The following is a 12,909-nucleotide window of genomic DNA, read 5'->3' as shown; positions in this document are numbered from 1 at the left end:
CGCTGAGACTGCGGTGCACCATGTCTTACCTCCACCCCCACCCAATTTCGGCGTTATCGGCAGTATCAAGTCACTATCATAGTCTGGATCTGGACGCCATGTATGAGAGGACTCCGTTTTTCAACACGAGAGAAGAGGATTACAACCTAGACGGTGGAATTATTAAATAATAAACATAATATTATATTTTTTTTCAATAAATATATATTACAAAATAAAACATAGTTGTTTATATTAAAATAATAATATATTTAAAATTTAATCTATCATAATTGACTTTAACACAAGTGAGAGATAAGTAATATGATTACAATTTAAGGGCAAAATACTATAATAAGCCAATGCCAGAATCAAGCTACGTAAATAAGCCAAAACGAAAATCGTTTCAGCAATAAGCCAAGGGATATTTATATATAATTCGAACCAATGTGGTTCGAACTACAAAACATAATAAATCGAACCAACTAAGTTCGAATTAGGGACAGAATTGGTTGAGCATAATTCGAACCAAGGTGGTTCGAACTCATGATGCACATAATTAGAACCATGCTGGTTCAAACTATACCTAGGAATGTGTTGCATGTAATTCGAACCAACCCTGTTCGATTTAAGGAGAAGTAATTCGAATCAACCTAGTTCGAATTACTCATGAATCGGCTATATAAGGAGTTCGAAGCAACCTCATTCGAACCATTCTTCCCTTCCCCTACCCCACCAAATCCCAGAGAAAACGACTCAGATTCTCTCCGAGGAAGACCTGAACAGAATACTCTGCTAAATGGGGGACGATCCGGCACAGTTATATCGCTTGGACGGAGTCGCTCATATAGCCGGGGTCATTAACGAGGAGGTTAGTACAGATGTAACTTCGTGGTAGTGGTATTTGTGAGTTAGTGGTTTTGCATGTGATTTTAGTGGCGGTTCATGTTAGACGGTGCTTTAGTTGGTGGTTTATGTATGTGGTTTCTGTTAGTGGTTTATGGTAGCGGTTTATGTTAGTTCTTTACGTTAGTTGTTTTATGTTGGTGGTTTTATGTTGGTTGTTTTATGTTGGTGGTTTAGTTGGTGGTTTAGTTGGTGGTTTATGTTAGTTGTTTTATGTTAGTGGTTTGTGTTAGTTGTTTTATGTTACTTGTTTTATGTTAGCTGTTTTATGTTAACTGTTTTTAAGTTGGTGGTTTATGTTAGCTGTTTTATGTTAGTGGTTTGTGTTAGTTGTTTTGTGTTAGTTGTTTTATGTTAGCTGTTTTTAAGTTGGTGGTTTATGTTAGCTGTTTTATGTTAGTGGTTTGTGTTAGTTGTTTTGTGTTAGTTGTTTTATGTTAGCTGTTTTTAAGTTGGTGGTTTATGTTAGCTGTTTTATGTTAGTGGTTTGTATTAGTTGTTTTATGTTAGCTGTTTTATGTTAATGGTTTCACTAATGCTGTTTTATGTTAATGGTTTTACTTATGCTGTTTTATGTTAGCGGTTCTAGTTAAGCTGTTTTATTTTAGTGGTTTAGTTGCGTGATCTATGGTAGTTGTTTTGCATGTGGTTTTCGTTCATCAATTTTTATGCGGTCTTATTTAGTATTATGTTTTGTTGGTGAGTTATCGAGATCGTTATGTTTGTCATTGGTTATGAATCCAGTTATAACAATGCGGTGAATGTTATGTGCAGCCCCAGCGATGCATCAGGAGCATGCGGCGGCAGCAGGGCATACGACTAGATGACAGATACGTTCCGTACTTGCAGATGGCAGGTCTATACCATCTTGCAAGGCTGAACGATAGATGGTTCCGGTTAGACGAGGCCCTTGTCAGTGCATTTGTCGAGCGATGGCGTCCGGAGACGCACACTTTCCATATGCCGTTCGGAGAGTGCACGATCACACTTCAGGACGTGGCATACCAGTTGGGGTTGCCAGTGGACGGGCGTTACGTGAGCGGCTGCCTATCAGAGTTCCATTTATACATCCAGGGTGGCCGTCCAGCCTGGGTGTGGTTCCAGGAGCTGCTTGGAGTGGTACCTCCTCCCAGCCAGGTTCAGAAGTACGTAGTGAACTGCAGCTGGTTTCAGGAGACTTTTGGTGAGTGCCCTGATGGAGCAGATGACGAGACTGTGCGGCGATATGCCCGTGCATACATCATGATGTTGTTGGGTACGCAGCTGTTTGGGGACAAGTCTGGCAACCGCATACACATCAGATGGCTTCCCTACGTAGCCAGGCTGGAGGAGATGGGTACCTATAGCTGGGGTTCTACAGCACTGGCATGGTTGTACCGGTGCATGTGCCGAGTGGCGAACAGACATGTGGTCAAGTTAGCGGGCCCACTTCAGCTACTTCAGTCTTGGATCTTCTGGCGATTTCCTCGGTTTAGGCCTTCTGGATATGAGACGTTCAGCTGGCCATTGGCTTCGAGGTACTTTACTCAGCCTTCTCTATTTCATTTTAATATAAATAAATGCATGTTCATTAATAATGTATTAGAAACCCTAAACACACAATTAAGTTGCCATAAGACACATGTATGATGCAGGTGGTCAGGATACAACCCTTCTGGTAGCGAGAAAGGTCCTAGAGTGGAGATGTGGAGGCTGAGGATAGACCGGTTACAGCACGGGGAGGTGAGTACGCTACTTAATAAGTTTCTTTATTTAACCAAACTTTATGAGTTGGCCTGACAATGGAGAGTTCTCCGTGCAGTTTATCTAGATGCCGTACACCACTCCTGACGTACTTCAGGTTGTGCATCCAGAGGTTTTAGAGCCTCGGCATATGGCGTTGTGGCGGTCAGTGACGGCGCTGATCTACTTTGCCATCATAGAGTGGCATCAGATAGATAGGGTTCTTCCGCAGTTCGGAGGGGTGCAGCCCCCTCCGAATCCCATGCTGAACATCGACTTTCTGATGTCGAAGGACGGTAGAGGCGGCGATCGATGGTTTCCGTACGATCTTCGGAAGTGGCATCTGTATTGGGAGTGCCGTGCGGACACGGTGCTGAGGTTTGATGTTGTTGCCGACCCTGGACCATCGCATTTGTTTCTGGAGTGGTAGAGTCAGCATGGAAAAAGGTTCTTGTCTCCGGATATGCAGTTGGGGGATCCGAGAGCCGTTCCTATTCCAGTTGAGGCCTCACAGCGAGGTGCCGGGTGAGTTCCTGACATGGATCGTCTTGAGGACGTGCCTGACAGGCGCAGGGTTGAGAGGAGAGCTCGTGTCGGCACCCGATAGAGCCAGCGTGAGTGGAGGTGGCTTGATGCGGCTATAGACGATGATGACCATGTTGGTGCCGCTAGAGGCGGACGACGGGGCCAGGGAGGGAGACGGAGAGGGCGTGGTGCCGACGACGATGACAACAATCAGCATGGTCCGGTGGGTGGGGATGGTGCAGGGGCTGTTGCAGTTGGTGGTGTTAGTACCCACGATGGCGTACATGGAGGAGAGTGGTATGGGTCAGGTATGGGTGATGGGACTGAGACTGGTGACACTGGACTAGGGCCTGTTTCTCTTGGGGATTACTTCGTCGGTGTACCCGCCCATGAGCAGCCTCAGCAGGAGGGTACCCCTTGGGTTATTCCGGGATCACAGTGGTCAGATTTCCTTTGCTTAGATACGCTTGATGCAGACTTCGGGGGTCCACAGTTTCTAGCAGACATTACCACCATCATGCAGGAGGACGTGCAGGCCCAGAGGCGTGGTGAGACCTCAGGCACTCAGGCACCCTTAGACGTTGATCTGAACGAGCCTCCTACGGCATCTATTGGTGATCATTTTGGTTTGGGAGGCACCCCACCATCCGCCTACGCTGCTGCATCAGGGTTTGTTGCCGGGCCGTCTGTGGCAGCCTCCCATTTTACGCCACCTGCACAGCCTGGCCTTGATGAGGACGCGGATGAGATCGAGGATGAGGAGCCGTTTATCCGCAGAGGTCAGTGGGCATGGGTACCCCGTCGTTGCGGTACGGGCTCGCATCTGTTTAGATGAGTCATGTATCATGTATTTTGTCCCGTAGGGTTTATTCATGTATCACAGACATTGTACTTTTGTTGTTATTTTAGAGTGGTTTTCCTTTGTTGTTTGTTCATCGAATTGCATCATATAACAGTCTAATATGTACATTTATTTATTAAATTTTGCATTTAGGGTACTTGTAGCAAGACTCAAAGTGATACATAATATATTCATTACTTAACGCAGCATGCTGAATACATGAAAGTAAAAAAAATCAATAATAAAACTTAACTAAAATAAGTACTACCGCTAAGAACATGGCTACTAATGGCCCCCAGTGCGAGACGATCCACCCAACTGTGGGCAACTCCGACGTGTGTGTCCGGGTTGGCGACATAGGCCACATCTCTTTGGACGGTTTGGATCTGCCTCGTCCATATTTGTTCGTATCCTGGTGGACCTCGAGCAACCCTCTCTCGCACGCCTCTTGTCAGGGTCCGGTATCACAGTAGGCCCGTCGTATGGTGGCCAGAAACCCTCTAGAATCAGAGGGGTGAATCCCATCCGATACACACTGAATACCGAACTAATCCTATACACGCTGTGAACATAAGTGGTCCAGTTTACCCGTGAGTAGGCACAACATGCAAGTGCGTGCGGACATGGGAAATGAAGCGCCTGGAAGTATCCACAGTCACATGTCCGACCGGCAAGCGATACTCTGTAGCTACCCAATGAGAAGGAACCAGTCGGAGTGGTTTCGGCAACGGTGAACTCGGAATTATCCCTGTCATACAAAGTCACCGTGAAGCACCTCGCCGTCTTCATGTTGGCCTCAATACACTTGGCCAAGTGCTGACTGAATTGTTGTCCGGTTCCCATCTGGGCCTCAGCCTCTCTCCCCTTGCGAACAAAAAGTTCCGCAAGCCTTCCATATATTGCCTTCACCAGCGAGGATACAAGTAGGTTTCTGACACCCATGAGGATTGAGTTCACACACTCGGAGATATTCATCGTCATGTGACCGAATCTCCGACCCTCATCACGATGTTGAGTCCACAAGGAATAATCAATCTGGTTCACCCACTCACACATCGCCGGGTCTTCAGACCGCAGAATATCAAACCAGTAATCAAACTCAACCTCGGTCTTGGCATACGCTGCATTCACAAGAAGCCTCCGTGCGTCTTTGCCCTTGAAGGTAAGGGCAAAGTTAGCAGCTACGTGTCGAATGCAGAATGCACAGTATGCAGATGGAGGTAACCAACCTCCGTCAGGAGCCTCAAGCGCAGCCTTGATGCCGTTATGCCTGTCCGATATAACCAGCAGACCCGGTTGCGGTGTCACGTGCTGACGAAGGTGGGAGAGAAAGAATGCCCAAGACTCAGCATTCTCACCCTCTACTAGTGCGAATACAACAGGTAGAATGTTGGAGTTTCCGTCCTGTGCAATTGCGATGAGCAACGTTCCCCCGTACTTGCCATACAGATGGGTGCCGTCGATGCTGATTAGCGGCTTGCAATGACGGAATGCCTCGATGCACGGTGGAAACGTCCAGAAAAGTCTGTGAAAATAAGCTTGAGACTCGTCTACTTGTCCTCTAACTCGAACGGGACTAGTCCTTAGGACTGCAACAGTACCAGGCATCGTCAACTGGACTCCCAACACCCACCTGGGCAGCTCGTTGTATGACTCATCCCAGTCACCGTAGATGAGGGCAACAGCCTTCTGCTTCGCCATCCAGACCCTCCTGTAAGTCGGCCTAAACCCAAAGTGTGCTGCCGTGGCATTCAGTAGCACCTTGATGCTCACGGATGCATCCGCCCTAACCATTGGCATAATGAACGCCGATATCACATGGTAATCCAAACTCCTGTGGTCACTCGAGATGGAGGTGGCAAGACAAGTGTGAGGTCCATTGTATCGTTTGACCTCCCAAATGCCCTTGCGCTGCCGGAGACTTAGTCGAATCAACCATGTGCACTCATTCCCAAACTCAGAACACTTGCCCACATACCGGCGATAATCAGACTCGACTACCTTGTACTGTACCCCTCGCCGGATGCTGTAAGTCTTCACACTTAATAGGGCCTGATCTTTATCCTGAAATTGCTGACCGACCTGGAACTCTGTCAGACCAGCAGTCCCTTCCGCATCTCTAGCTCCGAATCCAACAGGGTGCCCAGAAACTCCCTCCTGCCTCATGGCATCCAAGTCCAAGGAGGAAAAATGTGGTGGATACTGCTGTGTGCCAGAGCTAGAACCACCTACCGCCAATACAGGCTCACTCGCTCCAATATCATCGCCGCTATCGTCGTCAATTATATCCGGCTCGACGTCGTCCTCCTCTGCATCACCCAACAATCCGTCTCCAACGCCAAGCGGTGCAACGCCCAGTAAAGGGTTCAGCAGATTCTCCCTTGAACCTACCTCGTCGCCTACGCTGCCATTGAGATCCACAGCAAAAGACGGGGAGGCGACAGCTTCGACCACTGGCTCATACACAGGGACAGAGGAAGAACCAACGGCAGGCCTGGAACTAGAACCGGCTGCCATGGCTAAATTGGTGGTATTCCGGTTCGAACCCCCTGAGCTGGATACCACATCAACCAGCTTTGCCAACAATTCTGGTGTCCTCACCTCGGGAAACTGCCGCCGACAAAGAAACATGACTTGCAAGTCCTCGTCACTACCAATCGTGAAACAATCATACTTCACGGTATCCTGGAGGACCGTGATTGAAATGCGATAGAAAAACTTCTTAACCCGCTTCGCACCTTCCAGACCAAGTTTCATCAGTACAGATCTAACAAGGTCATCATAGCTCGTCGCAGGAGTCATGACAATACAGAGAGGATCCTTATCTGTGAACTTCACACCAGAATGACTTTTTCTCTTAATGGTTCCTCTGTGGTGAACCAAAACAACAAAACTCTCCTCACTAGCCATCATACACCCTCTAATGAGAGCAACTCACGTTTACAACCATATATATACAGCTCCGTCTCCCACTAATTCGAACCACCCTAATTCAAACTAGTCTTTGTGTAATTCGAACCAGCCTGGTTCGAATTACTTTAACCAGCGTCTCTCTCTATAATTCAAACCGAGTCGGTTCGATTTATTTGCTTTTCAAGTTCGAGCCACATTGGTTCGATTTATTAACTTCTCTCTATAGTAATTCGAACTGCGCTGGTTCGAATTACTTGATTATGCAGTTCGAACCACTCCAGTTCGATTTATATTAATATATGCTTTGGCTGATTCCTGAAACCACTTTCAATTTGGCTGATATCCGTAATTTCCAGTGAGGCTTGGCTTATTATGATTTTTTGCCCACAATTTAATTTATTATATGTTAAATAATTTGTCATCATTATTATATATATTATTCAATTAAAGAGTAAAAATATAATAAAATTTTTTATTAAATTTAGAGATTTATTATTATGATAGTAATCATAATAATGAGAGATAAATTTTTCATAATTTAATCTAAATTGTTGTTGGTCATAAAATTATTATAAAGAACATTAATAATTCAGATAAATCAATATATATATATAGAAAATGGTCTTTAAAATAAAAATTAATAAATTTTATTTATTAAATTATATATATAGGTGGTGCATATAAAGATATGATATTACTACATAATTGATTTTTATTAATAATTAATAAATGTTACCAAATCATATTAAAATATTTTCTATGTATATTAGTAATATTTTAACAAATGTTAAATATACCCTATATTACTAAAGAGTTTTACTAATATTCTTCTAATGATTTTATAACATTTAGTAAAAATGTTACAAAAAATATTTATAGTAATATTATGAGAAATGTTTCAATAGACCATTCAGAATAACCCTAGAAAAATGTTATTAAAGATATTTTTTTGTAATACTTAAAAAAATATTACCATAGATATTTTTTGTAATACTTAAAAAAATGTTACCATAGATAAAATATGTTACCATAGATATTTTTTATAACTTTTAGAAAAATGTTACTATAGATATTTTTTGTAACACTTAAAGAAATATTACCATAAATATTTCTTTATTTTAACACTTAAAAAATATTACAATAGATCTTTAGTAATATTTTTTAGTTATATTATACCATATACTAAAATTAATTACTACAACATAAAATATTTCATTAAATTCACAAATTCACAAAATGAAATTTTTATAACTTCTTTCATTAATCAATAATCATTGTACAAGTTTGCCTCTTTCATTAAATTCACAAATTTATAAATTCATCTCAATATTACAAGTACACCACTTTCTTCTTTTTTAATATTTTCTTATACTGGCCATGCTTCATTTTCTCCAGTTTCAAGTCAAAAATCTCATGAGTAAGAGAAGAATAAAGAGTATGCAAAAAGATAATAACTATTTTAAGACACCAATACCAATATTTCTACAATAAATCTCAATATAATTATTATAAAGTATGAATTATAAATGTTATTTTAACTTCTTCAATTTTTGGTATAAATATACCTGTTTCTTTCTAGGTGAAAAAATCATATTTTTTTCCATTGTTTGAGGTAATGACTTAGCATGAAACTTAAAAATACTTTCTATTATAGTAGATGATTTTAGAATATTTTCACTATTTGACTTTGATTTACTTAGAACTTAAAATATAAAAAAAATAAAATATTATTAGACCATTTATAATATAGATATCTTTGATTTACTATGACTGTTAAAAGCAAGGTTGCGAGAACCGGACCGGTCAAAGAACCGGTGAGATCACTGGTTCAATGGTTCACTGGTTCGACCGGGATTCAACCGGGGTTCAACCGGTTTAATTAAATATTAAATAAAATTATTAAAATCTAAAAATAATTTTAATAATAAATTATTATAATATATAATTTAATAATTTCTAACTTAATAAAATTTAAATTTCACATAATAAAGAGCAAAACTTCAAGAAGAAAGCTAGTAAAGTCAGCACCTAAGCATAAATATGCAGCATATACATATAGTATTCTTCCATACATTTTTTGAAACAGAGGAAATTTCATTCAGGATAAAGGAAAGACATCTAACATAGCCAAGTTCTGAACATGGCTTGGGGCATCTTCCATCCACATGCAATTTGGAGTGGTAAGAGCTAAGGTTGCTAATTCATGAGCTACGCTATTCCCTTCCCTCTTAACATGACTAAATTCCACAAATCTAAAATTTCTAATAAGTGAAATGGCATCAATGAAGTTCCAAACAAGAATTAAAACACCTTCTCTGTTTGAGGACACCCATTACTTCTATATTGTCACTTTCAAGAATCACCTTTGAAAAACAAGTCTTTTGCAAAATTCAACCTCCAAAATGCTGCATATGCTTCTGCTCATGTGCTTCAAGGGGATAAGGTATTGTCTGGGTTGTTGATGCCTCCATTATGATTCTCATCTAATTCCTAATTACAACACCAACTCCTCCATTAATATCATGTGACTCATTATGTATTCTTCCATACATTAGTCTTTGAAAAAGACTAAAAATGCACAAGCACAAGCATAAAAATCAAACCATGTAAATAACATGACAATTATGTTAAATTGTTAGTAACCACAACACCAGCAGCAGTTTAAATACAACACCAAGAACAACACAGCAAGATTATAACAAAAATACAGATTATTGTAATATAAATTATTAACAATTAATCAATAACACAGCAAAAAGAACAATTATTAACACCATAACAAGAACACAGTAACAGTCAAAAACACAGCAAAGAGGATTGCAACAGCACACCATTCCATACCATAACACAGCAAGAACGACTTTCCAATACACAACACAGCAAGAACCCAGCAAAGAGGAGAGGACTCACCTACCAGAATCTTCAGCAAGCACGGAAGAGCAAGAGGGAGACGACCACGGCAGAGCAGAGGGGGCTGGAGAAATTGTGGCGAGCAAGGAAGTTCAACATCTTCAGTATCTTGCGGCTGTGGGTTACTTTGTGATTGTTCCATCTGTAACAATCAGAAAATCAAATTCATGAAGCAGCAGAAAAATCAGAAGCAACAAACAAAAATCATGAAGCAATCCAAAACAAATTCACTGATGACAAATAACCTCAGCAATAAATCAAAAAATTTATTCAAAATAGGAAGTTACGAACAGAAGCCAGAAAAATTTATTCAACGTTTCAACAAATTTATTCAACATACAAAAAATTGAAGAACAAATTTATTCCTCTAACAAAAAATTGAAGAACAAATTTATTCAAAATTCGAACGGAAGCCAGAAACCTAGAACTTACCGCAAGTGAAGAACGAACAGAAGCCATAAACCCAGAAACCCAGAAGCCAGAAACCCAGAACCCGCAATGGTGCTTCACGACCAGCGACCAAAACCCAGAAACCCAGAAGGCAGAAACCCAGAACCCGCAACGGTGCTTCACGACCCGCGACCAAAACCCAGAAACCCAGCAGCCGCAACGGTGCGCGACGACCCGCAACGGTGGGAGTGTTCTTCACGGCGTTCGTCGGTTGTCCGTCGTTTGCAGATTGTCCAGCCTCGAGCTTAGGGTTGGGAGTGGAGTGTTGAGTGTTCTTAGAAGATTAGGGATTGATTTAGGGTAAACTGATGCTTCTATCCGTGTTGCTCAGCGCTTCAGCCTGTTTTTTTTTTTTTTTTATAAAATAGCCAAACGACGCCGTTCCAATAGTTGGAGGAAAAACCGGTAGTTCGAAAAACCGGGCCGGTTCGCCCGGTTCGCCGGTTGACCACCGGTTTGTCCGGTTTTTCCACCGGTTTTTTGCAACACGGTTTTACATGTGGACCGAACCGGCTAGGTGATCGGTTTCCGGTTAATCCGGTTAAACCGGCCGGTCCGGTCCGATTTTCAGAACATTGGTTAAAAGAGCAATTAATATACATCTTTGCCTAATAAAACATATGCATACAGCTGCAAAGTGTAAATGCTGTATGTGTGCATGCATTTATATATTTCATATTATAGCTAAAATCAACAATTTTAATTTAGACAAACTTTAACTTATTTTCAGACATTATGTTTTAGCCAAAAAATGATAAAATCAGAATATCATACACAAATATGTCACTTAATATAATTTTTACTACGGATCATCAAATATTCTTTCTAAAATTTACTTTAACTTTTTAAATTCTCTAGAGAAACAAAACTTATTTATCCTTTGACCATAAAATAATTGGAGAATATAAATGTATTACTTTATCTATGCAATTCATGTTTTTTAGATCCTAATAATAAAAATATTAGAAGAAAACAGAATACAAAGACCATGGAGGATAAGAATCTTCTGAACCAGATTTTTTGTTAGCATTATTGATTATCATGTGCAATTGCTTCAGGATGTTCTCTATAATTATTGACTACTCCAGTGATATTTAACTTCTATTTCATCATTTTTTCTAATCTAAACTTTTCAGGATTTAATGTTCCATCACCTATTGTTGTTCGGCAATCTTCTCTAACTTCAAATGTATGCATACAATACTATCCTTTGTCTATATTATACAAAATGGTACGGGGAGAAAAGATTATATTCACAAGATGAAAACTAACTGGTGAAAAAAGAAAAATCAAGAGTGAAGCATTTCAACTGATAAAGATATCTCAGAGGAAAATCTATTAAAAAGATCACGTGCTTTACACAAATAAAAAAGAAATCTAATAAACTAATGTTCCTTGGAATAGATTACTTATAACATTAATTTATTCATCATATTTATACACATAATATAACTTGAGTACTGCTGTACAAAAACTTTGAGGGTAGTTTAAATCTGAAACAGAGAACTATAGATTTAGATCTCATTTTTCGAATTTTGAATGAATGCTAATGATACTATTAGTCTATACATACTAAAATTGGTTCATTGTAGATTAAATGATCGAATACATTTAACACTATGAAAAAATTTTATAAATTACTATTAAGAAAAAATACAAAAAATAATATAAGTACTTTTTCGTAGTTGATTTAAAAACATATTTAAATTCACACAACATCTATGACTTCATGACTTCCACTCTTTCTTGAAGTTTTATTTCCATCTCCTCTTTTATCTTTTGTTGTATATTCTGAATTTCTGCTTGAGCATTCTCTTTATCTTCTTCTTAACCTCTCTATTTCAACTTGAGATCTAGGTCCCCACAAATTTGAAGCTACAACACCTCTACCATAAGTACGGACACGATCGGGTTGATCTTTTTCTAATATTTGAGAAAATATATCATCTTGATTTGTGCTTTTTAATTTTTCAGGATGTGAAATTATGACATCCTCAAGCTCCGACTAAAATCCAAAATTCAAATTACATTAATTTATGACAAAATCTATATCACAAAAAAAATATATATTAAAAAAATACATATCTTACAAAAATTTTGCTTTTTCGCTCACTCATCGATTTTTCATCTCTTGGCTTGTGTATTAAAAAGAACTTGTTTATCCGAGATGGTTCTCTTATATCAGGATTTTTTATTGTCAATTAAGAAAAAGCACAATCAACGAAAAAAACAAATCAAATAAAACAAGTGTGAACAAATTAATTCTACCTCCTCTTCCCGTATTTTAGCAAATATTTTTTATCATGTTATTTGCTGACTTGTATTCTTTGCTCTACTAGCTTTATTCTTCTTGCTTTGTTCCTTTAAAATCATAAAAACATAATTCAATAATTAAGCCTAAAAATACACAAACAAACAAAATTAGATAGTCTAACTAATTATAATGTCATAAAAATTACATGCTAAGAATTAATATACCTTAATCATATCAAGGCTCCAAAATTGAACAAGAATATTCTAATGTTCAAGTGGAATAAAACAAGGATAATTCTTTATATTTTAAACTAGTGGTGAGAAGACGACTGTGCAGTGAGAAGACGATGGCGCAAGCGAGAAGAGGACGGCGCAACGATAGTGTAGGCGACGAGAGGATTAACTATAGG

General features: G+C 39.5%; 1 protein-coding gene across 1 annotated transcript; it reads right to left on the bottom strand.

The window, feature by feature from the left end:
- Window positions 1-438: 438 nt before the first annotated feature.
- On the bottom strand, window positions 439-6,883 carry LOC130934368 (uncharacterized). The gene is given in 4 exon segments (XM_057863945.1): window positions 439-617; window positions 620-657; window positions 5,112-6,130; window positions 6,215-6,883. Coding segments are annotated over 4 exon segments (1,905 nt in total).
- Between the last annotated feature and the right edge of the window lie 6,026 nt (window positions 6,884-12,909).

This window comes from Arachis stenosperma, chromosome 6 (assembly GCF_014773155.1).
Source record: "Arachis stenosperma cultivar V10309 chromosome 6, arast.V10309.gnm1.PFL2, whole genome shotgun sequence".
In the NCBI taxonomy this organism is placed as follows: domain Eukaryota; kingdom Viridiplantae; phylum Streptophyta; class Magnoliopsida; order Fabales; family Fabaceae; genus Arachis; species Arachis stenosperma.
Note: the sequence above shows the minus strand (reverse complement) of the source record. Positions and strands in the feature narration are given on the sequence as shown.